This window comes from Sarcophilus harrisii, chromosome 4 (genome assembly GCF_902635505.1).
Source record: "Sarcophilus harrisii chromosome 4, mSarHar1.11, whole genome shotgun sequence".
NCBI classification, from domain to species: domain Eukaryota; kingdom Metazoa; phylum Chordata; class Mammalia; order Dasyuromorphia; family Dasyuridae; genus Sarcophilus; species Sarcophilus harrisii.
Genome location: NC_045429.1, coordinates 436,016,335 through 436,043,233, shown reverse-complemented (window position 1 = coordinate 436,043,233; position 26,899 = coordinate 436,016,335). Strand labels below are relative to the sequence as shown.

At 42.3% G+C, this 26,899-nt stretch overlaps 1 protein-coding gene across 1 annotated transcript; it reads left to right on the top strand.

Moving 5' to 3' along the window:
* The first annotated feature begins 564 nt into the window (after positions 1–564).
* On the top strand, positions 565–26,899 carry NUFIP2 (nuclear FMR1 interacting protein 2). Its single transcript, XM_031967716.1, has 4 exons — positions 565–1,106; positions 4,895–6,616; positions 16,771–16,803; positions 19,201–26,899. Exons 1-4 carry the CDS (start codon positions 746–748, stop codon positions 19,251–19,253), a joined length of 2,169 nt encoding a protein of 722 aa, XP_031823576.1. The 5' UTR covers positions 565–745; the 3' UTR covers positions 19,254–26,899.

The following is a 26,899-nucleotide window of genomic DNA, read 5'->3' as shown; positions in this document are numbered from 1 at the left end:
CCCCCCTTCCCCCTCCCCCAGCCCCGCTGGGCTCGCTTTCCCTCGGCCTCCTGGAGGAGACTCTCCCGCAAAGTTGGCGGGGTCGGCTCGTCTGCCTCCGGCCCGCCCCCAGCTCCGCTGGGCAGGCTTTTCGTCCTTTGGGGCGCGGCGCGGGGCGCCCGGGACCACCCCAGCCGCGTCGCTCTCCGAGGACTCCGGGAACGCCGGCGTTTTACAAACAACGGGCGGGGAGGTTTCCGGGGCTCGGCCCTCCGGCGGCCCCGGCCGGAAGCTCCCGGCTCGCCGTCCCGGGGCGGGCAGCCGCGCGCGAAGCGGCCCGGCGGCGGCGGCGGCCCGTGGAATCTGCCGCTCCGGACGCGAGCTAGCTGGCGGCGGCGGCGTGTGGAAAGTGCTGTTGGCGGACCGCGCCGAGCCCCCCGCCGAGGCATCGACGACGGAGAGAGCCATAGTGCTGACGTTGGAGGCCCAGCCCTGTGAGGTTGCGCCGGGTAAGTGGCGCTCGGCCGGGGAGGGCCCGCCGAGAGGGCGGGGGAAGGGGCGGGGCGGGCCCGAGGGCGGGGCCCGCGGTCCGGCCCGGGCCGCTGATTGCTGGACGGCGGCTGCCAATCTGCGAGAATCCCCCAGTCAGCCGGTGCCCTGGAGAGAGCCACTCAGATGTACGGTGTGTGCCCGGAGAGCAGCCCGAGAAGGTCTGGAGACGGTGCAGCAGCCCGCAGCCCCAGCCAGGGAGTCCCCGCCGCTTTCAATGGAGGAGAAGCCCGGCCAGCCCCAGCCTCAGCCGCCGCCGCCCCAGCACAGCAGCAGCAGCAGCAGCAGCAGCAGCAGCCACAGCCACCACCAGCACCCGCACCAGCAGCAGCCCCAGCAGCAGCAGCAGCAGGCGCCCCCGGCAGCCCCGCTGCCGCCGCACCACCACCACCACCACCATTATTACTACTACAACCACAACCACAACCACCACCACCACCACCAGCACCACCAGCAGCCGCACCAGTACCTGCAGCATGGGCCCGACGGCGGCAGCCCCAAGGCCCAGCCCAAGCCGCTGAGGCATGAGCCCAAGCACGCCCTCCAGCCGCACCAGGAAGCGCCCAAGAAGAAAACAGGTCCGGGAGCGCGGGGGGCGCCGGCCGGGCTGCGGGGTCACGGGGACACCCTCCCGCGCCGCTGCTCCCGCCCCTGCTTCCGCCCGGCGGCCGGCGTGACCTTCCCGGGCTCCCGCCCCGCCGGGCCCGCCGCCCTTCCACGCGGCCCCCGGCCCCGGCCCGGACGCAGGCCTCCCCTCCCCCGCGGCCCCCGGCGCCGCCCGGCCCCGGCCCACCTGTGGCCCCGCCGGGGCTGCGGCCGGGGGGCGGCGGGGGAGGTCGGGCCGCCGGGGTCGGGGCCGGGTTGCCGCGCTCCCGCTGCCTCCCGCCGCGCCCGCCCTCTCTCTTGGCGGGCCGGGCCGGGGCCGCGCCGGGGCCGGGCGGCTGGAATGTTCTCCGCTCGTCGCGGGGCCGCTTCCTGTCCGCCATGTTGGGAGCCGATTCCTGTCACAGGCCCCGGGCCCCGCGGGGGGGCCCCGCGAGCCCGGCGCGTGCCCCGCCCCCCCTCCCCCAGCCCCGGCCCGGCTGCGGCCTGGCCCGGCCTCGGTGACCCGGCGGCTGCAGGGCGGCCCGGGGCCGGGGGCGGTTGGGGGGTCGGGCCACGCGGGGAGCGGCGGCCGCGCGGCCTCCTGCCCTGCCCTGCCCGGCCCGGCTCCGCCCGCGGCGTGTCCCGCGGCCTCCCCGCTCGCCAGGGGCGGTGGTTGGCCGGGCCGGCGGGAGGGGGAGGTAAGGCGGGCGGGGGGGCGGGGGGGGGGGGGGGGGGGGGGGGGGGGGGGGGGGGAACCGGCCACGCCACGCCACTCCACGCTGCAAGGGGTCGCGCCGCGGGGGGTGGGGGAGGCGGGCCTGCGCCTCCGGCTGTTAGGACCCCCTTCTCGGAGCCCGGAGAGCTTGGCGGGCGGCGGTGGCGGCCGCGTCCCGGGCCCATCCCGGCTGGCCTAGGCGGGGGCCGGCGCGACCCTGGGCCGCCGAGCTGTAGGTCGCCGGCGTGGTGGCCGCGTGGAAGACGAGGCCCCGGCCTTGCCCCCGGAAAGCAGTTTGGGGGCGTTATTTTCTCAAAGCCGCTTTTCTAGGATGAATTGGGAACATCCCTTTGCGGGTTTGAGGGGAGACGTTGGGGTTCAGACTCTCTGAAGCCCCTAAATAGGGTATCCCAAGACTGGGGGTAGGTCTTTTGGGAGGGGGAGGCGGCTCTCTCAAGAAATTTGGCCTCACGCACAGCTCCGGCAGCTCCTCTGCCGCGCGTGGGAAGAGCCCCGGGGGGGCTCGGAGCGGATGGCCGGGTTTCCATTTTAAGTACTTTTGGATCTGTTAACCCGGAGGGTCGGAGGCAGTTGAGCAACTAGTACTAAGTTAGCAGCACTTCTGTGACCGTCTCCGCTCGGGGAAACCTCGTCGGGAAACTTGTTTTTATTAGAACCAGGAATTCGAAGGAGTGCGGGGCGGGGGCTGCCCACCCCGCGCGGGCCCGGCCGGCTCGGCTCCGGCGCTCGTGGGGAAACTTTGCGAGCTGGTGCTTGCACGTTGGCGAGGACGGGCAGGAAGCCTGGCCCCCAGGCCGGCCGAGAGGCCGCGGTGACGCGGCTGTCCGGTAGAGGGAGCGAGCGAGCGCCCGCGGGGGTCCGCGGGCTGGAGGCCGGGTCCAAAAGCCCCGGTCCTTTCCAGAACCCGGTAGAACCGAAGTCCGTTTTAAGATGGAGTTTCGTGCCTTAGCCCACCTGGCACTGTTTAGCCGAGGGGCTGTTTAGCCCGAGCGTGCGGCCATTCCCTTTTAGTTTATAACTCTTAGGTTTGTTTTTTTGTTTTTTTTTTTTTTTATTTAGCCTGCCGGGGCTTGGCATTCGAAAACTCATAAATGAATAGTCATACAGTCAGGCAGAATTGCCGGGCCCTTCTGAGCTTGATTTTTGAATTTCAGAGCTCTGCTGTATTTGAGGTGCATAATGGCCTTTCCCGGGTTCCTTCTGTTTGATAACGCTATCCTGTCGGTCCGTTTTAGTTCTCTGGGCCAATTTGATATGAGACAAAGAGGGTTAAAATCCTGCTACTTCTACTCCAGGTTTGATCTTGGGCAAATCACCTCATCTCTAGGTCTCTTCCTGTGTAAAAAGCCCAGATCTCTCAGGTGGCCCCTTCCGCCTTATTTTCTGTCCCAGGAGAAACCCAATGTTTTGGCCTTTACATAGTTTTTTTTGGTTTGTGTTTTACTGTGTCCCTTTTCTTGAGGTACACATGATCTATATAGTTTTTAATAGAGCTGAAAAGGTTTCAGACCTTTGTTTCTAAGACTCCCTTTGCTTGGATGAGTTTGTAAAGTTTTTGTCCTTGCTTCAGAATTGCACAAGACTAGAGCCAATACAGCTGTTGAACATCTGAGAGCTTCTGATGTGAAGACTTTCAAAGTTTGCATGCCAGTTTTAAAAAAAAGAAAAAAGAACAACAAATTCTTTTAAGAGATGAGATTGATTTTTTTTTTTTTTTCTTAGAAAGCTAGGCCCAGAGGAACTTTGTTTTACCCTTTTGGAGTTTTGCAGAATATAACAGTAGAAATAATTTAAGAATTTTTGGTCCTCTTTTTGGTTGAGTCCTTAGGGTCCTCTATAGATAGGTAACTGGAAGAGTGGCTCTTCAGTTCAAACCTTCACCTCATTGCCCATTTTATAGATGGCCAATGTGCTTTAAGTGTTATTCACCTAAGACCGTTTTAAGGGGAGTGGAACTTTTTTAATGGTTTTTTTTTGGAAGCTGTATTTTATAGCATTTTCATAGTTGATATTTAAGGCTTACTATTAATAGTTCTATTTTAAAAAGATTGAAGGATCCAAACTCTATGCATCTTCTGAAGACCCTCTCTATTTCTTGCTTTCCACCACCATTATGGCCTTCCATGATGCAGAAGTTGAGTGCAGTAAAGCCTGTACTTATGTCTGTTGTGGGGGGTTTTTCTTCCTGGTCTTTTGCGTTCCCCCCCCCCCCCCCCCCAAATTTAAGATGCCCTTAAACTGTTTTTAAAATATTTCTTAGTCTGCTTCTGTAACCTACATACAAAGATAGCAAAACTTCAATGATGTGAGTTCAGAATGCTTTACAAAGCATATTGCCACTATTCTATTTCTTACTACAAAATTTGAAAAAAATAGATGATTGTTCCAAGTTCCATGCTCATCATTTAGTGATCACTGGAAACTTGATCTTTCCTAAACTTGTTAGCAACTTTAAAAAGTTAGCTATTCCACACCTAGCTGTCTATTGGAATCCTCTAATTAGATCTGAATATCAAATTAGTACAATTTTATGTAATAGAGCTTTCGTTTCAGCTGCGACAATGAACAATTCCTGGTTTCATTACATTGGGTATTATAGTTCTAGATATCTTAATGTAAGTTTGAGATTTTGCAGAAGTATTCAGTTTTGTTTTTATCTCTGTAGCCCAATTTCTCAATTTGGAAGAGTTTCATAAAGGTATTGAAGTATTTGAAAGAATGATAAAATTGTAAATGATAAACTATATAGAATTCTAAACTAGAGCTATCATTTCTCTCCACAATGAAAATTGCTGAAGGGAGAAACTAGCCAATTGTGGTATATTGAAAAATAGTCTTTGATAGGTTTCTCTCTGTAATATTTATACTCACTAGATATGCCACATTCTTCACTTTCTGGATGATTTGGTAATTGGGATTCGATATAATTCACCAGGGTGTATTTCTTTTTACTTAAAGAGAATCAAAGATTAAAAAAAGTAGATTGCCATATAGCTATTATTGCAATCAAAATGACTTTTTTTTTTTTTTTTTCCCCTATCTTAGGCTATGGTGAACTAAATGGTAATGCTGGAGAAAGAGAAATATTAAAGAGCTTGGGCTCTGATGAAGCCACCAACCCCATTACGAGGGTACTCAATGGCAACCAGCAAGCTATAGACACTAATCTAAATCCGAAGCAGACTGTGAAAACCAGTACCTTTGGGAAAGCAGGAATTAAAACCAAGAATTTCATTCAGAAAAACAGTATGGACAAAAAGAATGAGAAATCTTATGAAAGTAAGCCCAGAGACAACCAATCTATAGACAAGACCGATACAGTATCTATTCCGAATGGTGTTGTAACAAATAATTCTGGTTATATCACTAATGGCTATGTAGGCAGAGGGGCCGATAATGATGGCAGTGGTTCTGAGAGCGGCTACACCACTCCTAAGAAACGGAAGGCCAGACGCAACAGTGCCAAGGGCTGCGAGAACCTGAATTTAGTGCAAGACAAAATAATGCAGCAGGAGTCCAACCCCCCAAACTTCAAGCAGGGACTTGACACTTTCAAACCTGATTATAGCGAACAAAAGGGAAACCGAGGGGATGGCTCTAAACCCATTTGGAAGTATGAGCCTGGCTCTGGAGGAGCAGGGCGTGGGAAACCCGGCGTTGGGGATGTGCAGCGGAAAAACGTGGATGCCAAGCCCAGTGGGAGCAGCAAGAAGTTTGATGATCGACCCAAAATCAAACACACGACAGCTGTTGCCTCCAAAGAGGACTCATGGACCCTATTTAAGCCTCCCCCGGTTTTTCCAGTGGACAATAGCAGTGCTAAAATCGTTCCTAAAATAAGTTATGCTAGCAAAGTTAAAGAGAATCTCAACAAAGCCGCTCAGAGCCCTTCCGTGTCTCCTTTGTCATTGTCATCATCTTCGCCGTCTGCTGGGGAAACTCAGGCCCAAACCTCAAGTCGACTGTCCCAAGTCCCGATGTCCGCTATGAAGTCGGTTACTTCGGCCAACTTTTCTAATGGCCCTGTTTTGGCCGGGACGGAGGGAAGTCTGTATTCTCCAGGGAATCAGCCACTGCTCACCACTGCTGCTAGTACTGTAACCCCCACCCCTTCTGGGACTGAGACCATACTCCAGGACATGAGCATCACTTCTGCAGCCGTTGAACAAATTAAGCCTAGCCTTTTTATTTACCCTTCAAATATGCAAACTGTGCTTTTGGGTGCAGCACAGGTTGATCTGCCCTCTCAGACAGATCAGCAAAACCTGGGGGATATCTTCCAGAATCAGTGGGGTTTGTCATTTATAAATGAGCCTAGTGCTGGTCCCGAGACTGTTATTGGTAAATCAACAGAACACAAAGTGATGGAAGTGACATTTCAAGGGGAATATCCTGCCACTTTGGTTTCACAGGGTGCTGAAATCATTCCCTCAGGAACTGAGCATCCTGTGTTTCCTAAGGCTTATGAATTGGATAAACGGACTAGTCCTCAAGTGCTGGGTGGCATTCTAAGGCCTGGGACTGCCATTGAGGCTGGAGCCTTAACCTTGGAGCCCAGTCTCACAGGTGACCTGCAAAAGGCAGACATCAGTAGTCAAGGTGCTCTAGTGTTTCTCTCAAAGGACTACGAGATAGAAAATCCTCTGGCCTCTCCTACGAACACTTTGTTAGCCTCCGCCAAAGAACAGAGGTACCAGAGAGGCCTAGAAAGGAAAGATAGCTGGGGTTCTTTTGACCTGAGGGCTGCTATTGTATATCACACTAAAGGTAACTCACTTGTTTTGTGAAATACTTGGCTTTTATTTGTGAATTTAAGATTTTCTGATTGTACTTTATTTATAGCAATTGAGGAGTCGCCTCAGATTCTTTGTGCTGTAGAAAAGGTGTTTTTTTTTTTTTAAATCTAAAGAACACTTTTTTGCATTAAGCACCTAATGTCATAAAGAACATACTGCCTATTAGTCTGGGATCAAAATTATAGTGGAATAGGTACACTTTTAGTTGTGTGGGATGCTCTGATTGTCCTTTTTACAAGTAATCCGAATTCTGTTTTGTTGAGGCAGATGTGGAGAGTTGAAAAAGTAATGAGAACGTTTTTCCAACTTTGCCTAGATGTTGTTATTCATTTGTTTTTCGGTTATGTCCAACTCTTCATGATCCTATTTAGGACTTTTTTTGTGTTTTTTTTTTTTTTTTTCTTTTTTTGGTAAAGATACTGGAATTGTTTGCTATTTCTTTCTCCAGCTCATTTTACAAATGAGGAAATTGAAGTCAAACAGGGTGAGTGACTTGCCCAGGGTCACCGAGCTAGTGTCTGAGGCTGGATTTGAATATGGGTCTTCCTGATGGGGGGGGGGGGGGGGGGGGGGGGGGGGGGGGGGGGGGGGGGGGGGGGGGGGGGGGGGGGGGGGGGGGGGGGGGGGGGGGGGGGGGGGGGGGGGGGGGGGGGGGGGGGGGGGGGGGGGGGGGGGGGGGGGGGGGGGGGGGGGGGGGGGGGGGGGGGGGGGGGGGGGGGGGGGGGGGGGGGGGGGGGGGGGGGGGGGGGGGGGGGGGGGGGGGGGGGGGGGGGGGGGGGGGGGGGGGGGGGTGGGGGATGACAGATGGACAGACGGATGATAACAAGGACACAAATGTCTTCCCCTAAATTTGTCTGCTGTTTTGAGCCTTGGAAAATAATAAAATGGCTAAGTCTGTACTTTTTTCCTTTCAACCAAAAGGTATAGATGTATATACCCCTATATAAGTTTTTACCTGGCCTACTTAATTTAAAAACATCTATCTAATGACATCTTTTTAGACATATTGGATAGACTAAAAAATGAAAAGGGAAAATAACTAGTTCAGTTGGTACTCAACTCTCCATTTTAAGAAATTGTTTCATTTTTGCACTGTTTTCTGCATGACTTTATGTAAGATTTACTTTGAATCACTTTTGACACATTACTTCTTAAATACAATTAAAAATTGGTTAATATTGAATTCCAAAAAATGAATTTTAACCAATTCCATATATTAATTTGGAGTTTGGGTGGCCCTTTGTCTGCCTAAGGTGGAAGACCAGTTTATTGCTGTACTGAAAATCCACACAGGTAAAATCTAGAGCTTGCAAATTGGGTGGCTGACTGCTAAAGAATTTTGAGTATTTTAGACACAGAACTCCCTGATTAGAACAGGACATATAACAGTTTAATTGAAATAGACTGCCTAGCAATTATTGTTTGAGGTTCTTGTGCATAATGGCTTGTTTACCAGAGGCATGTCCCAAACTGTTGGGAGCCATGATTTTTTTCCCCACAACCCTGGAGAAGGTGATATCCGAACAGCTGCCCTTTTGCTGAAAGGAGCCTGTTAGAAGAAGGGGTTGGGATAGAAAAGAGGGTAGAATTCTGTGAAAATTTAGAACTAGAACTGGCAGAATTAACTGTCCTGTTTCCTACTGAGCTGTCCTGACAGTGAGATAATAAGGAAAGGATGGGTTAAGCTCTTCTCAAGAAAAAGACCCATCACTTCTTGCTGATGCTATGTTTCAGGGGTTTTAGGAACAAGAAATCTTTTTTTTGATTATTTATAATATGTGATTGCTCATTACTAATGCCAAGATGTAGTTCGCTGCTGCAAAGGAGCCTGGGCATATTATCTTGCCCCTTTTAGCGAACATAAGATATCCTCAGGGACCTTTAATTAAGGGATGCTTGTAGTGTTCTTCAGAAGGTAGCACAGATGAATTAAAAGTGATGTAACATAGGTTGCAAGTGTCAGGTTAAATAGGTTTTTCATTTTCTCTAAAGGCTTAGATTATATTGATCACTAGATTTGTGGGGGTTTTTATAATGGGAATAGATCTTTCATGCGCCACGTTTGTGAGTTGTATGCAACTGTGGTAGATTTCTATAGGGCTGACTGAGGGGCAGAATCTGCCTCCTCGACCTTTTGAGGACGGCCTAGGACAGTCTGACTAAAGGATACTAAAAGGAACCAGCTCTCTTTGGAATGAAGATTTGAAGAATTTTAGGAAACGGCGTCCTAAGAAGGCTCTTCAAATATTTTAATAACTGCATTCTCAGAGGTGACTTTATACTCTGTTATTGCTTTATTTTGGAAACAGCTAAAAATCATTCAGCCTTTAATCAGACAAATAAGAATGATCATGGTGATAAGTCAGTACTGTAAAGTATTTTGTACTTTGAAGAGCACTTTTGAAAAGTAATTTGACTTGTTTGTTTGATTAGCTTGTAAATTAATTTAGCATCTGGCTTATTGGGATGACTGAATGACCACCATGCATATGTACAAATTCCAATAGCTTAAGAATAGCATTTTTGTTTTATGATTAATCACCTCTACTGCCTGCCTGCCATCAGCAGGATGTAAATCAGCACAATATTTGGCTCCTTCCTTCCCCTTCTCTTTCATATCCTCTGCCCTCTTCATAGCTTCTTTGGCTCTCTTTTACCAGTAACTCCAACCTCACCCCAGTCCTCCTGACTTACACAGTTTTCCCCTGCCTTTCTGTAGTGTTCAGCTCATGGATGTACACTCAATAAATATTATTTAGTTAGTATGTAGTGTCTTAGGCATTGTGGAGGATATATAAAGGAGTCTTAAAGCTCTGCCTACTGGTTCATAAGCCCCCACGCTCTTCCCCTACATATTCGCCTTGTTCTGTCCGTTTTAATCATGGTTCCAGGTAGTTTTACAAGCTTGATCGATGACTTGAGTAGAAATCACCAGACACTTATTGAGTATCTGCTGTGTTCCAGAAACTGCTAGATGTTGGAGTACAAAGGCTAAAGAGGTCCTCCTCTCCAGGAGCTTAATTAGGTAAAGTGCTTTGAGGATTGAGAAAAGGGATCCAAGAAGGGGATGATAGGCAAGCTGGGTCACATTTTGTCAGGAAGTCTGAAGTAGGTGCTTGGTGTTGAGTAGACTGTTTTAGGTGCAGTTTTGAATTCCCTTTTGTGCTGATAGATTAATTTCTGGCAGTCTCACAGCTTATTGAAGTTAATTTTTTCTGATCTTTCTTCATGACATAGGCCTTCAAAGTTTGCCCCATGATTTTTAGATTTGCTCTTTTGAGTGTCATAATTGGCTGAGTTAAAATATTGAGATTTTTCAGTATCTTTGCAGTCTTTGGCTTTGTCAGATAGTTTCATACTAAATTTCTTTCAGTCACTTGTATGATATGAAGAAAAACTAATTAGATGTCTTTAGCCATTTTCTTTGAAGTAGAGTCTCCTTGAGTATTCTTTGCAGGAGAAACAGGTGGGAGAGAAGGGGAGTTGTCATTTCATTAAGTAAAAGCTTATTGGTTGGAAACTCATTATCAAAGCGGGTAGAGTAATTTTGAGTAACTCTTAAAATACCTGTGTAAGGTATATGTGGCTAGAATAGCAAATGAATGCAGAAACATCTCATGTCTCCTAAAATACAGAAATTCCACTGAGTTTAAGAGAGCTGATCCTGGTTGGCTTTGGACCTGACATTTGTATTTTCATGGGAGCCTGTAAGGGATGGGAGCAGGTTCTATAGTTGTGAAACATTAACAAAAACTAAAACTAGAGTCTGCAGTAACTAGTGCGCTGTTTTGTCTGTCAAGTTGCAGAATAGAAGGAGAATTCTGGGAATTGATAATGTAAAAAGTAGAAAAGACCTAGTGTTTCTCAGGGTCATACAGGGTTTTATAAAGTATCTTGTCACTTTTTTTTGGGGGGGGGGTGCTTCTCTGTGGAGTGTTGATTTGCCCTCTTCCAACTGTCTCCTTTCATCCATTTCTTCACTTAAAGTGCAAAAGGCATGCTCTACTCCTTGAGACAGGTGGGACGATTAAACAGTAGTCAGACACAGACAACAATTTTTTAGAATGGAGGAGGGGAGACACAGTTCTGGTCTTCTACAGACTTGGTGTAGAAAAAGGAAGGAAAACTTTTTTTTTCTTCCATCCATTTTTGTATTTTTTAGGCCCTGAAGCCTAAGAAATAGCAACATTGTCCTAGGCATTTAATAGTTAGGAAACCAATTATTGGATTGTTTTTCTGTATATTTTCCCTCAGAAGAAGCCATTATTCAGATTTATTTAGGGTCTCTTTTTGATTCTATCAAGCTAAGACTTTTGGTATTAAAAGTTGAAATCAACATCTTTGACATGACCCTTGTTATAACTGAGCTCTATTTTGGGGAGAATTAAGTCTTGAATCACTGCTTTTACTTGGCTCTCTGCACTATTGATCCTTCCTTCTTTCAGGCTTGTGGGTAGTAAAAGGGGAAGGTCTGCTGGTGAGAGTTATGTTAGTTCTGCATTAGTAGCATTTGTCTTCATTGTGTACAAATTGGTTTAATTAAATTATGCAGGATACTGGCATGAATGTATTTTGACTTTTACAAGTTGACAACATTTGTCGAGTGTCATTACACAGTGTATTTTGTAAGTGAATTCGGCCCTGTAAATACCAGTATCTTTCTTTTAACCATTATATAATGCTCTGGATGTTATTTAATATTTTATTGATGATAACTGAAAGTCAACTTTAGAAATAGGGGGCTACTGAAGTCTAAAACTTGCCTCCAAACTACATAATGATTGCCTGCAATACTAGTTTTCTGTGTTGTTTTTGTAGTTTTTCTGTCTATTCTTTCACACTGACAAACATTTCTTGCTTTATAGACTCCTATAATTTGTCAGGCAAGGTTGTTACTTGCACTTTTTAGGACTAGGAAAACTGACAGCTATTAAAAAAACTGTTAGAACGCTTAAAATAAACATTATGATTTCTTAACTATATCATTGAGATTATAGGATGAATGAGCTCTTAAAATGTAGGTAGGACAGCTTCCTAAAACTTCATTAGGAGTACTTTATTGCATATGTTGTTGTATGTCTGTTTAATTGTATGTTTGATTAATATAAACTGGAAAATTTGGCAACTACTTTTCTGCTTACATAGATTGTGGCCACAAGAATTTTGAATTATTGAAAGTTCATTCTTAACTGCTTCTTATAGAGATAGAATATGAGAGTGAGATCTGCTGGTGCAGTTAGCAGGGTTCCCTTTAATTCAGCAAATATTTATTGTATGCCTCTGTGAGGCATAAGCTCATCCCTTAAAGAATTTATGTTCTACATCTATACTTTAGATTTTCTTTCAAAAATTTTTTAGAATTTAATAACAGTAGAACATCCCTTTTTTTTTTTTTTTTTAAAGGGAGAGGGCAGTCATGGAATCATATTCTTTGGTTCTGAATAACATTTGAAATTAGTGAAGTCTGGATTAATGAGAACTAATTTAAAATATAACCCCTTGAGGGAGTGAAATCAGCCCAGAAATTAAAGGTACTATGTGAGAATGTTTTTCTTTCCCAGTACTGTCATCTCAGTGGTGGTGGTCCTTTAAACCTTAGGAAGGCTATTTAGGCATGACAGTATCTGATTTAATTGGTTATGGTGGCTAGTGATACAAAGAAAACCCATTTAGCCCCTGAATTTGTCTTTATAATATATCTGGAAGGGAGGACTCGGCCATCTCTGAAGCAAAGTATCCCCTCTTTTTTGGAGAGTTAACAGATTTACTTTAATAATAAAGGCCGATCAAGGGAAATACTAATTTTTAGTTGCAAGCATTTAAGTAAAATTGATTTATGATAACTAATTTTTTTCACATGATTAAGTAGTATAAGGTTTCGAGAAATCGGTATTGAATGACTTAATGAGCACACATCTCTACATTATTACATGGCACTTTAAATTGCAGCTGGTTTGAGTGTAGCACTGAGAAGAATTTTTAAGCTACTGATAGGGAAAACGCGTAGTTACTAGTTACCAGTTACAGAAACTACAACAACAAAGAGGGGGGTCTCATTAATTAGTGTCTTATTTCATTTAATACTGATTTATTGCTTGGTTAAAAGTTGGACTGGCACTGAGTTAATTTCTTAGCTGGAGGCTGTCAAATCTGGGACCTTCATTAGTATTCCAGAATGCAAATTATAGGCTATGCCTGCTTTCTTATTGGTGATTAATTGCTTGTAGGCAATTAAAAAAAATTTTTTTTACCTTATTTATTTTTTAAAATATTGATTTATTGCCTTTTTTTTTTACCTTATTTATTTTTTTTAATATTTACCACTAAAGACAAAATAGAAAAAGAAAGGAAAATTAAAAAGAACAAAGCATTGTCATGTACCCAGCAGATCATCAGGGAGATCAAAATATGTAATGATAAATTTCCATTTCAAGAAAGCATATGTAATAATAAAAGGCATTATATTTTTTCACATTCCCACCCAAATAACTAAATTTGCCACATACATGTGCATTTACACATGCATCTAAAGCAATATTAATATGGCTGTGTAGATTTCTCTAGAATGAATCTTTTAAGTTTGACTTTGAGATCAATGATTACCATTCCTACTTTTTAAAAAACATTCTACTTCTGATGCTTGTTATTGTTGAGCCCAATATTTTAAATGAGTACTTTTCCCTCAGAATGCCTATAAGGAAAATCCTCATTAACTAAATCGAGGACCAAGTTTAGTTGTGGTTGGATTTTATTATATACTGGAAAAAATCTGTACCGTTTATTGAATGGTGATGGTTTGATTTGTATGATTATTGAAAGACAGCTGTGTACACATAGCTCCACTTTTAAACACCCAGATTTCTTTCTATGATGGTCTTTTTGGTGAGTAATTTATAAATTTAGGAATTTTTTGTCTTTTTTCCATTTGGAGTAGTTAAAACACACGAGAAGAGTTGAAAAGGGCAGCTTTAAACAACTAATCTGAAAAGAAAAGATTAGCTGACAATTTTCCTCACTCTTCCAAATCAGCCCACAGGTATATATGTTTGCTTCTGTCTTAAGTAAAATATAGTGCCCCAAAATCAAGTTTGTTTGTTTTTTTTTTTTTTTTTTTAAGACAAATTTAAACTGTAATACAAACTGTTCACCCTTTCAGGGACATAATTTTATTGCAAAAAATGAGGTTGACTTGGTCTGGAATCAGAGAAATGGTTGGGTGCACAGGTTAATTTTTTGTGGTTGAATTGTGGTCACCTAGAGCTATCTCTTGGCTATCATTCCCTGGCACAAAGAAACACTAGGTTCTAGTTGTGTTAATAAAGAGGAAAAAGTCCAGCAACATTTTGGCAGAAGTTTTCTTCAGAGGCACGATCCATGTATGTAATGTGTTGTTTCTATCAAAGGCCTCTCTTCCCCTTCCAAGTGAGGTGTCTGCTTGGTGGTTGGTTACATTGGCCCCTTGGGGATGATTTTCTGCCCAGAGATCCAGAGGCCACAGGTAGTTTCAGTGTCTCTGCTCTTGGTTTTGCTTACAGGGAGGAGGAGCACGCACACAGGTGGAGAGAATCAGGAGGGAATCTAGAGGTTCTAAACTACGAGGTGGTGGTAGGGAATGTCTGTAAAGGTCGGAGAGAGTTTTCCATGCCTGACTGGAGATGGGGAGGGAGCTTGGGAAGGTTTTTGACCAGTGGGATGGCCTTGATGGAGCAATTGGATAAGAAAGGGGGGGGAGAGGGAGGCTTGCCCAGTTTTTGAGCTGGAGACCTCAGTAGGATTATGCTTGCTTTGATAGTGATAGAAAATGAGAAATCATTGAACCCAGGAAATCTTAGGATCACTATTTAAGAAGATGATCTATGAAAATAAAGGATTTTGAATTTAGCAGTTAAGAAGAGCTATTAGATAATATTTGGAGAGAGCAATTTCAATGAAGTGATGGGGGTGAGAAATGCCATTCCAGAAAGGTTGAGTGTAAGGGATAAAGAAATGGAGGCAGTGATTTGTTGGTGACTCTCTTTAGGAATTTGGTTAAAAGGCAAGAAAAATAAAGTGAAAAAAATTATGTGCCAGTTGTACTCAAGAGTTAATCAGTTCTGTCTGTGGAAATGGATAGTATTTTTTATTAGGAGCCCTTCAGAACTGTCTTGGATTGTTTGTATTGATCATAATAATCAAGTCTTTCACAATTGAATCTTGACAGTACTGCTGTTACCATGTACAATGATCTATTCACTATGGATCACTATTCACTTCATATGGGTCTTCTCCAGGTTTTACCAAAACCCATTCCCCTTCTTGTTTCTTATAGCCGAGTAGTATTCCATGTGACGTTTTATTTTTTTTCCTACTCAACTATCTGGATATTTTCACATCTGAGTTTTGTTTTAGATACTCTAGGTTGTGAAATGATGTAGTTCCCCTTAATGGAGTCTGCTTTTCCTCTTTGGTTGTAATTTCTTACAAAACTTATGAAATACTATGAAATTTTACTGCAGATAAATCCCCTATTCTACCTCCAAAGTGCTTGTTGTGTTTAGTTAATATTAGTATATTATTTTGAAGCCACTTGGTGGTGATTTGCTGGCTAGAACTTTTCACAAAATGTCCTCAAGAAAAAGGGCATTACATTCTGAAGCAAAAGGAGAAGGAACTTTTCATCTCTTAGCACCAACCTCGGGCTTAATTTTTAAATACTTGATTTATTCTGTCCTCAACAACTGGAAAGTGTTAAAAATTTATTTTGTAGCATTTTAAATGGGGTTTCTTTTCATGCCTACCCTACCTCTAAAATCCCATGAATGCAAATCTATGATATATGAAGATTCTAGATTACCCTCTATTTAATAAACACCTGTCCACTGACAGTGGGCCTTGCAGATTAAGCATATTTTTCCAGAGAACAGGTTATTAGGAAGTGAAGTTCACACTGATGGTGAAGTATTTGTTAGCATAGCCCATGTTAAGAAAAATACAGACTTGTAGCCCTAATGTAAAAACAACTATTATAATTAGTATACTTTTTCTGGCCTGCTTATTTACCAGGTAAACTTGTTTTTATACTGGTGAACTATGGTGGTTAATACCATTCATTATTCTTTAACAGGCTTTAGCAGAATCATTCCAAACAATTTTTTCCTAAGACTTAAGCATCTGATTGAAGAGAAAGTTATTTTTCCTATAGTTAATTTTTTTAGGTACCTTTTTGTTTTTCCATCATAATTGATTTCTGAAAGTTCTATCCACCTGCTCCTCCAATCTTTTCTCTTAATAAATATTGAGAGGAGGGGTATAGTTTCCTAAATCAGCCCAGGCCTCAAGCTTACCTGGCAATTATACAGTGTATGGTGCCCAAGGGCCTCCTGCTTCTTACAAAGAAAGCAGAGATATGTTTTCTCAACTCTTCTTAGGGCCAAAACTGAATGGGCAGGACTCTAATCTTCAGTAATTGAAGTTCATAGTCCCAAAAAGTCCTAAGTTATGCAATGGTTGAATTCAGAGAGTGAGTGGGTTTCAAGCAAGTTATACCTTTTTCATAGAATCATTTGATCATCTTGATTAATTTTTTTATCAGACATTTATTTTAATAGATTGACTTCTTTGATAGTCTTAGTATTTCGCAAATGGCTGTTGGCTCTGTTATTTCATAACAATGAATTTATTTCATTGTTTTTCAATGGTTCTCAAACATGTTGCATTCTTGTCCTATATATTGTGCTTCTAGAATAACACAAACAAATACTTGGTTTTTCACTGATAAACTATGGCAGCCAACCTCATCATAGATAGCTTGCTTCATCAGATCTTGAATATAAACAAGAAAAAAAGTCTGTTCTACTGGTAGTTTAATTGCAATTATAAAATAGCTACTTCTTAAAATCAACACTTGGAAGTTCTTAAGTGATGTCCTGTCCCTGGTCCATGTTGCAGAAGTAGCAAGGTAATACCCACCCCTACCCTCGCCACAGTAGAGAAGAGCACAGTCTAGACTCCAAGATTGCTTCTCTCTAGGAGGTCCAGTAAAAGGTTTATTCACATCATCTTGTGATTTTAAAAAATGGATGGGCTTAACATTAAAATCAGCATCTTCTGAACATTCAGTAATAACGTTTTTCCTTGTTTTTGCAGAAATGGAATCTATTTGGAATTTGCAGAAGCAAGGTAAGTACTGCAAATTGGGTTGAATGGAAGTTATCAATATCAAAAGTATTTGGGAGAGGGTTGTGAAGGCTGTCTTAGGCCTCCCAGATTGGGGCACTCTGTAACTGACTCTCTGTAGGAGCATTGGCAGTTGTAAATGTTGCTACATGTGAATCTGGGGAAACTGAATGGACAGGACCCTAACCCTCAGTAATTGAAGTTCATAGTCCCAAAAAATCTTAGCAAAACCTTATTTTATTTCTTAGCTTCAGGCCAATTAAAGAATTGAGGGGTGCACAATTAAGTAGTGCTTCTTGCAGAAACTCCTTTCTACTCTTGTATGTATATGGAAACTTATTCCTGAAATATCCCAAAAGGTAGGCTGGAGGAAGAGAGAGATCTCCCTAATCCGCAAACTCTCAATTGGTTAGTACTTGAATGAAAAATTGTATTTATAAAAGTTTTAATTTCTTGATTATAATTCCTGACAGTAATGTGAGGGTTTTGTAGTTGTTTTTCTTCTTGGGCCCTGAAACTTGGTGTGCACTGAAGTTTTTTTAAAAGCTAAATTCAACATAATGGAAATATGTAACATTTTATTTTTTGTGTGCCTGTTTGCCATATATTAGTGAATGTGAACTATCTTGAAAGTAAAGGTCAATTTATGAGAATCCAAGTCACATCCAAAACATTGACAAACTGAATTTTGAGTATTCATGTACCTTTTGGCTAGTTTTGATTGTATTTCAGGCTAAAATAATATTGGAGACATCCTAAGAACAATTTCTAAAATACCCAGAATTAGACGCACTTGGAAAAGGCTTTCCAACCTCCTCAGCTCCCTAGGTACTGAATGATTTGTCCCTGGCACCTAGCCTCAGGGGTGACAGAATGCCCCCGGCACTCCATTGTTCTCCCAGAAAACCGGGGCTTAGCAATGTTGGAGTTCATTAAAGGTTTAGGAACAGGGTTTTTTAGTCAAGAATAAATGAATGTTTGTACAAGCAAAACTTGGGCAGAAAGCTCTCAATATCCTGGCTGCCGCTATCTATAGTCCACACAAGCACCCAATATTATTTTTTTTAAAAAGCCTTCCTTACTCCCTTTCCTCTTCTTATTTCCCTTCTTCCTACTAGTTTATCATCCTTCCTGTTCCGTACTTAATATCAGGACTATCCTGTTTCCTGCCTTTCCAGGTAACAGTTCATTGGAAATTTTCCTTGTATTTCAAGGATGTGCTAATGAGAGAGGCTGCAAGTGCTTGCTCCTCAGTGTAGTGTCCATTTGCTAAGTACCACAAATAGATTGAGATATTTCTAGAGAGTAATTTCCATTTTGATCTTGTATAAAATGAAGTCAAATAATGCAAAACCAGATGGATTATAAAATCTTGTTTTCAGTATTCCCCCAGTTTTTTTTACTCTTACTTCATTAGGTGTTACTGAACCAAGTAAGCTTAGGAGTTCCCCTCAATGGCCATTTTTTCTCATTTCTGCTGTTATTTGTTGACACACAAAAAATTAAGATGGATATGAAGCTCCACTCTCTAGAGCTTTTCCTTAGAGAGAAGCACATAGTTTCTGTTACCTTAAGTGGGTGCTAATTTTTCTTGCAATTGAGCCAAATCTATATGCAGCTGGGTAGTTAGGAGGCAGTGATTTAATTGGAAAAGGCTAATTATGAGGCAAGCACGTTCACAGCTCACACCTACCTAGAAACCTCAGATTTTTTCTCCCCTATCCCTGGACTAGACCCAAATATTTGGTCTGGAATGAATGTGGATTCTTACAGGTTCATTTTCATCTTTTATCATCATTAGTTAGACATCTGTGATGATCATGTCCTGTATTTTGAAGCCCAGATACATTTCTAAAATAGCAGTTCATAAAAGACACCAAAATCAGGGCCTCCATGGTTCTTCAAAAAGTAAGACTCTCCCAAGATGGGAACAGGACCCCACCCCCACAACACATACACACACACACACACACACACACACACACAGAAACAAATCCTCTTCCTCTACATGGATATTTTTATTACTGCATGTTTCCAATGTCCAAGAGACATGGAGAATTTTTATGTTGAAGTGGATTAAGAGGAAACTGAACCATATATGATTAAAAAGAACTAAAAGTTCTGCCAAGTTTATCTTTAAATACATATGTATGTATATATATTTTGGTGTAGGAATCACAAGTGATTCCCTATTTTGCACTGATCCCTCTGGACTTTTGAATCTACTGTTGAGAGTTTCATTGGAACACATTGCAGTGACATTGCAAAGAGAAAGTTACATGGAGTGTTAGTGGTTAATATGTGAGAGAATCTTCAGCAACAATCAAGTTGAGGGTATTTGTTCTTCTTAAGAGGAGTTGTGTCTGAGGTGTCATTTCACCTTTTTTTTTCCTTCTGCAGATCCCCAAAGGATAATCACTTATGATGAAGCCATGGATAGTCCAGATCAATGAAGGCAGCAGGACAGACAGACAGACAGCTGCCTGTTTGTCAGCTTTCTGCAGCATCAGAGCCACTCAAGGGGGACACAAGGCTTTGATGCTCCTTCTAGATCTTCAGTGCAGCAGAGGAACCATAAGTAGAATCACAGGATAATATATAAAAATATATATATAGTTATTTAAAAAAAAAAAAAAAGAGGCAACTGAAAGTAATTAGACTTCTTAAGGAATCAGAAAATTTATTTCAAGAGACTACACATGGTTATTTAATCTCCGGTACTGAGTAGATTTTTTTTTTCTTTTTGTTAGTTTTTGTTTTGTTTTAAAGAGTGAATGCAAGTGATTAATGAATACAGACTCAATACACAAGCGTGGTTCCAAAGTTCCTGCTGTCATCAACATGGGCAACCAGTGTGACCCACTGGAGAGGCAATTCCACTTTTAAAGGTTTCGGTTTCTTGTTCTGTGACTAGTGATATACTAATCACAGAGAACCCAGAATGATTCAACATTTCTCCCCACTCCTTCAGTTTTTTTGTTTTACTTTGAACCCTACGAGAATGCTGGATAGAAACGCCTTGAAATTTGCAGGGTTGCCTTCTCCAGAAAATGGTTTGCATGTTTTGCCCGGAGTAAAACAGCCTGTGGGGTGCTGGGGAAATTGTCATCTTGGGGGGTGGGAGGGGATGGAAACCCAACAAGTCTGGAATAAGAGGTGGTACACAGTTGACTTGGCTTCGGTGACACATTGGACTTTTACAACGAAGAATTCATAGGAGTGTCATTTTAAGACAGGTTGCAGGACAAATGATTGGTTTAGTCATTTAACACACAAAAAGACTGTTCCCACTTTCTTATCCAACTGTAAGTAGGAGCAAAAATATACCCTGCTTTTCAACTGTAGGTGCTCCAGACTTGCTCTGTCTAACACTAAATGTGCTGGGGGTTTTCCTTGTTTTTCATGAAAAATCTTAAGAAAAAAACATGTTTATATGTTCCTTTTCTGCAAACTCCTTACCCCCTTAAATTTTTTTTTTCTTAAGTTATTTTAAAAAAGAAAAGAAAAAGGGAAAAAGAGCCCACGAGAACTAAAATGTTTCCATATTTGTTTCTAGCCAGTGGAGAAGAAATAAACCTTGCCCCTGGAAGGTAGCCTTTTCTATTTTCCTGCAATCTGTGTACTTCTGAGCTATTGCTTCTAATTATCTCTTTATTAAATATATTTTATTACTAGAGCAAAACTTTTTTTTAAAGGCATGGAATGTGAAACTCTGGGAAGACCTTTATGGCAGAGAGAGCGTAAGCCCTGGCTCCCCATCACAGCCATCCTGCACACGGCAGCCTGTGTGTAACTTACTCAAACGGTTTTCGCTTTTTTTGTTTTGTTTTTTTGCCTAGGTTGGGGGAGGGGGTGTTTTGCAAAACCAAGGGTCCAATATAAGATCAGCCAGATGTTAGTAGCAAAATCAATTCTCTAGCCTGTTTCACCAACACAGGTACTAGAATTTTTTTTTTTTTTAAAGCACCCACACTTAAAATACAGGTTCATTAGCTGGGCATTTAGGTGGAAAGGTATCTTCTAATAAGATTAGATTGGATCCTATGGGGCATTAGGGGATAAAGTAACTTGTCTTGCTGAACCCCTTCTGTTTAGTTGTGTGTGTCCAATGTTTTGAGATTCTAGCATTGATGGGTTGTCTGGTTTTGTTAATTATTTAAGGCTTTTATTAAGGTAGTTCCTGAAAGAAGCTGTTGGATTCAACATAGGATAGAGAAACTAAATATCTTTAAAAGTCTGCTGGTTTCTGCCCTGCTTAGATTTTAAAAAGTATAAGCATGGATTGCCAACTCCATTTTATGTAAACAAGCTTTTTATACATAATATATATATATTAAAAAAAAATAATAACTTATTGTATCAGTCCAGGTTCAGAAACTTGTGGTTGGCCAGTTCCAGAATAGTTTCATTTCACCTGTAAACTGTCTCACCTTTACAAATGTTGTAATTTTCAAATGTATAATATGTTTACAGATGTGCCCTGCATCTAGTCTGCCTGTGTTCCTATTTTAATTCTGTTGAGTCTCCTGCCTGCTTGCCAAAAGCTAGGATGCTTTGGGCTCTTGTACAATTCTGAGCAGAGGCATCCTTGAGCTTTAAAGCATTGAACAAACTGGAAAATGCAGCATAATACTGAGGTGGAAGAAGTCTGTGTTTGTGTTTTTTTTTTTTTAAATAAAAATTTTTAAAAGTTAAAAAAAAAGTCAAAACATTTAAGATTGCTTAAAAAAAAAAAAAAAAAAAGATCCAGTTTGTTTTACTGGTTTTAAAGTTCTGCTGTGTGTTTAATTGCCTTGTGTAACCACTTGCCGCCTTAGGGCCAGATTCCATTTTTTTCCTTCTCCCAAATGTGTTTTTCTCACTTTCAGTTTTGAACTCTTCTGGCCCATGATGTCCCATCCTCATCCTCATCCCCATCCCCATCCCCATCCCAGCAGCTTTTCTGGATTTAGTGAGGTTCAGAAGTTGAATGAAAATTTTCTCTCTACATATTTTTGTTTAAGAAACATAATTACCCAACCAAATTTAAATCTGACCTTCCATATGTAGAACAAAACTTAATGAGTATTGAGGAAACACTACCTAGCCTGAGGATTTTAAAATAAATTGTCAAAAGATAATAAGCAAACTGTTGGCCCCTGTCTTCCTTGTTTCCTCCCGGTCTCCCAATCTCCCCCCCCCCCCCCTTTCCTGTCCCTCGCCTAAAGGGAAGGGGCAAGGAACAAGGAGAATTCTGCCTGCCCTTCCCTCCTCTGCGCAGGTAGTGGAGAATTGTACTTCTGGACCTAACATTTCCCCCTTTTTCCCTCCATTGAAGTTTAGCTGGATTGTATGGTTAGATTTCCATAGTTAGAAACGTTCGTCTTTCTGGAAACCTTAGTGCCCCTACCACAATAAGTCAGTATTTCTGGGCATTGGGTTAATGGACATTTTTGCTGAGGGACAAGCAGGACATTAGAATAAACCTCTTTTGTGCTGGTTTTGTAACACTTAACTCTATTTGTCTGAAAAGTTTCTTAGGTCCTTACACAATTCCTTCCAGAGCACTTATTAAAAAAAAAAATCTTAAGAGTTAATCTGTTTTCTGATTATTTTGTGTAAACTTTAAGAACTCAGCTGTGATTAATTTAGCACATTTAAATAATGATAATGTGTTACTGTTGGGTATAATGAATTTTCCTTCTACTCAGAGTATTAGTACTGTAGCATAAAACCAAATACAGTTTGAGGGATTACATAATCCCTACATTCTAAAGACTGAAAATAGTGTGTTTGTGTGCGTGTGTGTGTCCTGCATGTGAGGAGAAGGAGGGAAATGATAGGAAGACTTGGGAGTAAAAGAATGTGTGTAAAGCATTAGTATTCAGAGAACAAACTTGTATTTATTTTGTGCCATTTGTTTTCATTATACAGAGTTAAGTCAGGTGGTTTTAATCTTTTTAAAAATAAGGTAGTATTTGAAATATGGCACTAAGAATGAGCTCATGACCTATTTTTTTAATAGCTATGAAGATACTAATTAAGGGTGAAGAATTCTTTAAAAATCTGTCTTGCTCGTAGGCCCGTATGTCACATACCACTTTGCTGTAAGTGTCTTGAGTAAATTCCTTTTCCCCCATCCCCCTTAAAAAGACAGGGTGTATTTATCTTTGTCTGCTTCCTCTCCCACCCAGCCCTGCTGAAGTTAATCACATAGATAGAGCCTCGCTTTCCGCTTTTCCTAGTGACAGGTTTCACAGGAGGGATATTGGGATGTTTGGTAATGGCAGTTTGCTCTTTATTTTCTGGGAAGGAATGCCAGACAAAGCAACCAACTTGTGGATATTGTCTTTCTGTGAAATAGATGGCCTAAAAGCTGTTGTGTTTTCTCTGTTCTGTTTTATCGCTTTGGGGCTTAGCTAGTCACTGCTCACTGAGAATCTGCAAAAACTTAATCTTTATAAGAGCTGCCATTTAAAACTTTTTTTTTGCATGGAATGACAGACACAACTAACTTCGATGAAGTTCCAGGGGGAAACATTCCCACACACAGCCAAGTCAGGCTGGTGGTTCAGTTGTAGTAGCTGCTATTATCCCACACTAAATCATCCAGTAGCTTCTCTCTTTCTAATCGCTGTGAACTTAAAAAATAATTCGGAAAAGGCATTTGGTGTGAAATTATAATGATATTATGCACTGAATGGCCCCTGGAGAGGGATCTGGACTGATGGGCCAGAGCTGTATACGAGGGGTGGGTGGTCATCTTGTTCCTTAGTCCCTCCAACCTCATGCTCCTCTCCCCAGAGAAGAGCCAGCTTCTACAGAGAATGACTTGACCACTGGTCCGCTCCCTCAGAGGGCACACGCTCAGACCTTTGCTGTAAACAGCCGCGGAAGAGAGCGTGGAAGCCTTTATTTTCATATGCATGACAAAATAGTCACACAGATGCTTGTTGCAGGGCTATGTGTTTGGCCAATATTAGAGGTTGCGGGCAGAAGTCACGGTTGTCTTTTCAGGTCAGGCTGAGAAGGCCGCTCCAGTAGGGACAAAGGTCTCTCATCTTGTCCTTAACTTGAATCGCCAAGGATTTTCCATTTAATGTGGGGAATGCTGTTGTACATCCTGGTGTTTTAGGAACTCTCTAAAAGGGAAAACTCGGAAGCAAAGCTAGAAGCGGAAGGACTCCTCTTAGAATTTGCACAGGCAAACCAATCAAGCCTAATGCTTGATGCCAAGATTATGAAATCTAGTGAGTGAAGCCCCAGAATTGTTTTCAGTTGTGAGAAGGCATTTCCAGGCCCTGTTCATAAATGGATTAGCCTGTGCAAATTGTGAGAACTATGAACTAAGACTGAAGAGAAAATGAACAAAATGAGTGATTTTGCTCTTGTACTACATTTAGCCGAGCTTTGTAATTAGAGATTGCACCACAATTTCATCATATTACAGGTGGCTTGTTTGCAGTCTTAATGTCCTTAACTGGTATAACAGCTGAATTCCAGAGGCAGTATAGATAGGGTTCCCTGGAGTATGTGTACTTGCAAACCGCTGGTAATGGAGCAGTTCCTTTGGAATTCCGAGGAGTATGTGGCTAATAGGTGCTGGAAATCCTTGTGGAAAATCAGTCCCTGAGAGTTCTGGGATTGGTGGATTTATATTTCCTCTTTTACACTTCATCCTAAAGCTTTGTTTATGTTCAGAGTTCTAAAGCCATTTTTTAACATCATAGTATGGTATGTATCCCTTTTTTACAGCCTTATTAACAATGGAAACAAACAAAAAAAGTAAGTCCCATTTGCATTTCTCTAGTGTGAAAATTGTATAGGGCAAACATACCAATCTTAAGCCGATGTCACATTTGCTGTTTGCCACTGAAACTGTTGGCTTTTCATTACAGTCTTTCCTCAGGTGCTAAATAAGTGTTCCAAAAGTGGATACTGCTTTTAGGAATTTCTGCTTTATTCTTATGTCTTTTATTTTGTTTTTTGCTAGGTGTTGTAAAGATTAAGTATTTTAACAAGTGGTTTGTTTTGATGTGTAAATAAGAATTATGCCTCTTTAATTTGACTCTCTGTTAAAAGTCTAAGTTTGTTGTTTATTCTTTATTGAGGAACCTCTCTTGACCTTGAAGACATTTCATTGTGTTGCTGCATTTAAGAATGGACTTACAACTGTGTTCATGTTGTCTTGGGTTAAAGCTCCTGCTGCTGCTATGAGTAACTGAAAATCAAGAATGTGATGCACTTTTTTCCATGAACAATACGCCATGATTCTTTCGAGGTTGCTTAGGCCCCTTATCTGCAGCACAGCCACTAATTCTTAAGAGTGAATAGAAGACTGTTGGAGAGGAGAGGAGAGGAAAGGGGGAACACATCAGTGGAGGTAGCTTACCATGATACCCGTGATAGACAATAACCTGGGCAAACAAAAGCAGTATGAGCCTGTTACTGTAAAGCTTTTTGGCCTTAAAAAATATTCCCATCCCGTTATCAAAAATTAATCCCTTTTGTTTACCCACCTAGCTTTGCCCTTGTTCTTCCTCCTGTGTCAGGAGAGGGAGGCAGAAGACGGGGGAAAAGATTGCTTAAGGTCAAAAAAGAATGTGACTTCCTGGAAAAGAACCTTGAACTCTGTCACCCTGGGGGATGACTTTCCTTAATGTGATGAATATATAGATTGAAAATTGTTGTTTAAGTGCTGCTGTTAGACGATTAGACTTTAATATCCTCATGGTCTGTATTTAAGAGAACTTGTCCCTTTTTTGAAGGGTAGATGTTCACATTACCTGGTGACCTTGTAATTGTGGTAGGCTTGGGGGAGAGAGGATAGGGCAGATGCTCTGCAAAGACAGTTCCCCTAATATTGCATCATTCCATAATGAGTTTGCAAAAGAGGTAGTGAGTGAGCACAGGTAAATTCTTTGAAGAGTAAATGGAGACCATAGGAGACTCATTCCTATACCAGACAACATTGGCCCATGAAGGGGTACTGGTAACGCCTGCTTCCGGAGCATTTTTGTTGGTTTAGAGTCCAGGCGGACTGTTCCCGCTAAATCTGTTGACTTGGACCAAAGGCAAACCCAGGTATAAACAGATTAAGTGGGACTTGGCAAGAGGGAAGAGACATTATTAAGCGTGTAAGGGATCTTAAAGGAAATTGTTATACAGGGAAGAAAACACCAAATAGGGTAAGAAATCACTTCCTTTATCCCATGAATGTGGGGACGAGAGGAACGTGTAACCTAGCCTTACCTAGTCAGATTTTTTGCAAACAGAATTTAAATTTTGCCCATGGTATGTAAATACTACAGAGACAAAAATCTGCCTGCTTATTCAGTACATTTTCTTTAGCCAGAGTTTTATATTTTTATATCAATGTGCCTTGCATGTGTATTTTTTTAAGGAAAAATTAGATCTTTTAGTAGTTTCTGAGGTCCACGTTCTTGCCATTTCACGCTGAATGATGAGCTCACCCTTTGATCTCTGTGGTTATTGGTCCTGTCACAAACTGGAACTGCTTTAGAACTGGGGCAATTTATATTTTACTCTTAATGTGTTAGTGGCTGTTCTGTAGGTTGTGAGGAGAGTCCCCAGAGTTCTCTCTTCTGGTCCTTCCCTCTTCCTGCTACCTGCTGGCTTTTAGCACCTTCCTTGAGTCATGTAAAGGCATTTCTTGTGTTTCTTTTCAATGTTCTCCCTGCCCCTTTAACCGAGGGGGTTCTAAAATGCTTTGTTTGCAAAACCCTGGGAGGGATGGAGCCAACTTTGCTCTGGAATTCTGTGGGAGCTGCACTATCAGCTCTCTTCAATTTAAGTTTTTGTTAAAATACAGCACCTTGCTTATCATTAAATAAAACAAAAATAAAGAAAAATGCTTGTCTGCAACCATTGTCTGGAAATAATGAACTGTGCAATTCTCGTCTGTTCCTTTTCCCATCACGTCTCCAGACTTGCTCTCCCTAGTGTGACTTGTTAGCCTCTGTACTTGTGCCAGTGTGAATGTGAACGCTTTGCTCGCATTACTTCTAAGAAACGCATTTTGCACACTCGGGTTTTGCTGAAGCTCCATGACAAGGTTAGTTCTAAGCAGATGAATAAAGCTATGCACACGTTTTTGGAA

What these genes read in the sequence shown, in the direction of transcription:
- NUFIP2 (XM_031967716.1), top strand. Translation starts at nt 746, where the DNA reads ATGGAGGAGAAGCCCGGCCAGCCCCAGCCTCAGCCGCCGCCGCCCCAG. An exon ending in AGCGCCCAAGAAGAAAACAG is followed by an intron (nt 1,107 to 4,894) that starts GTCCGGGAGCGC and finishes CCCCTATCTTAG; the next exon opens with GCTATGGTGAACTAAATGGT. An exon ending in TATTGTATATCACACTAAAG is followed by an intron (nt 6,617 to 16,770) that starts GTAACTCACTTG and finishes TTGTTTTTGCAG; the next exon opens with AAATGGAATCTATTTGGAAT.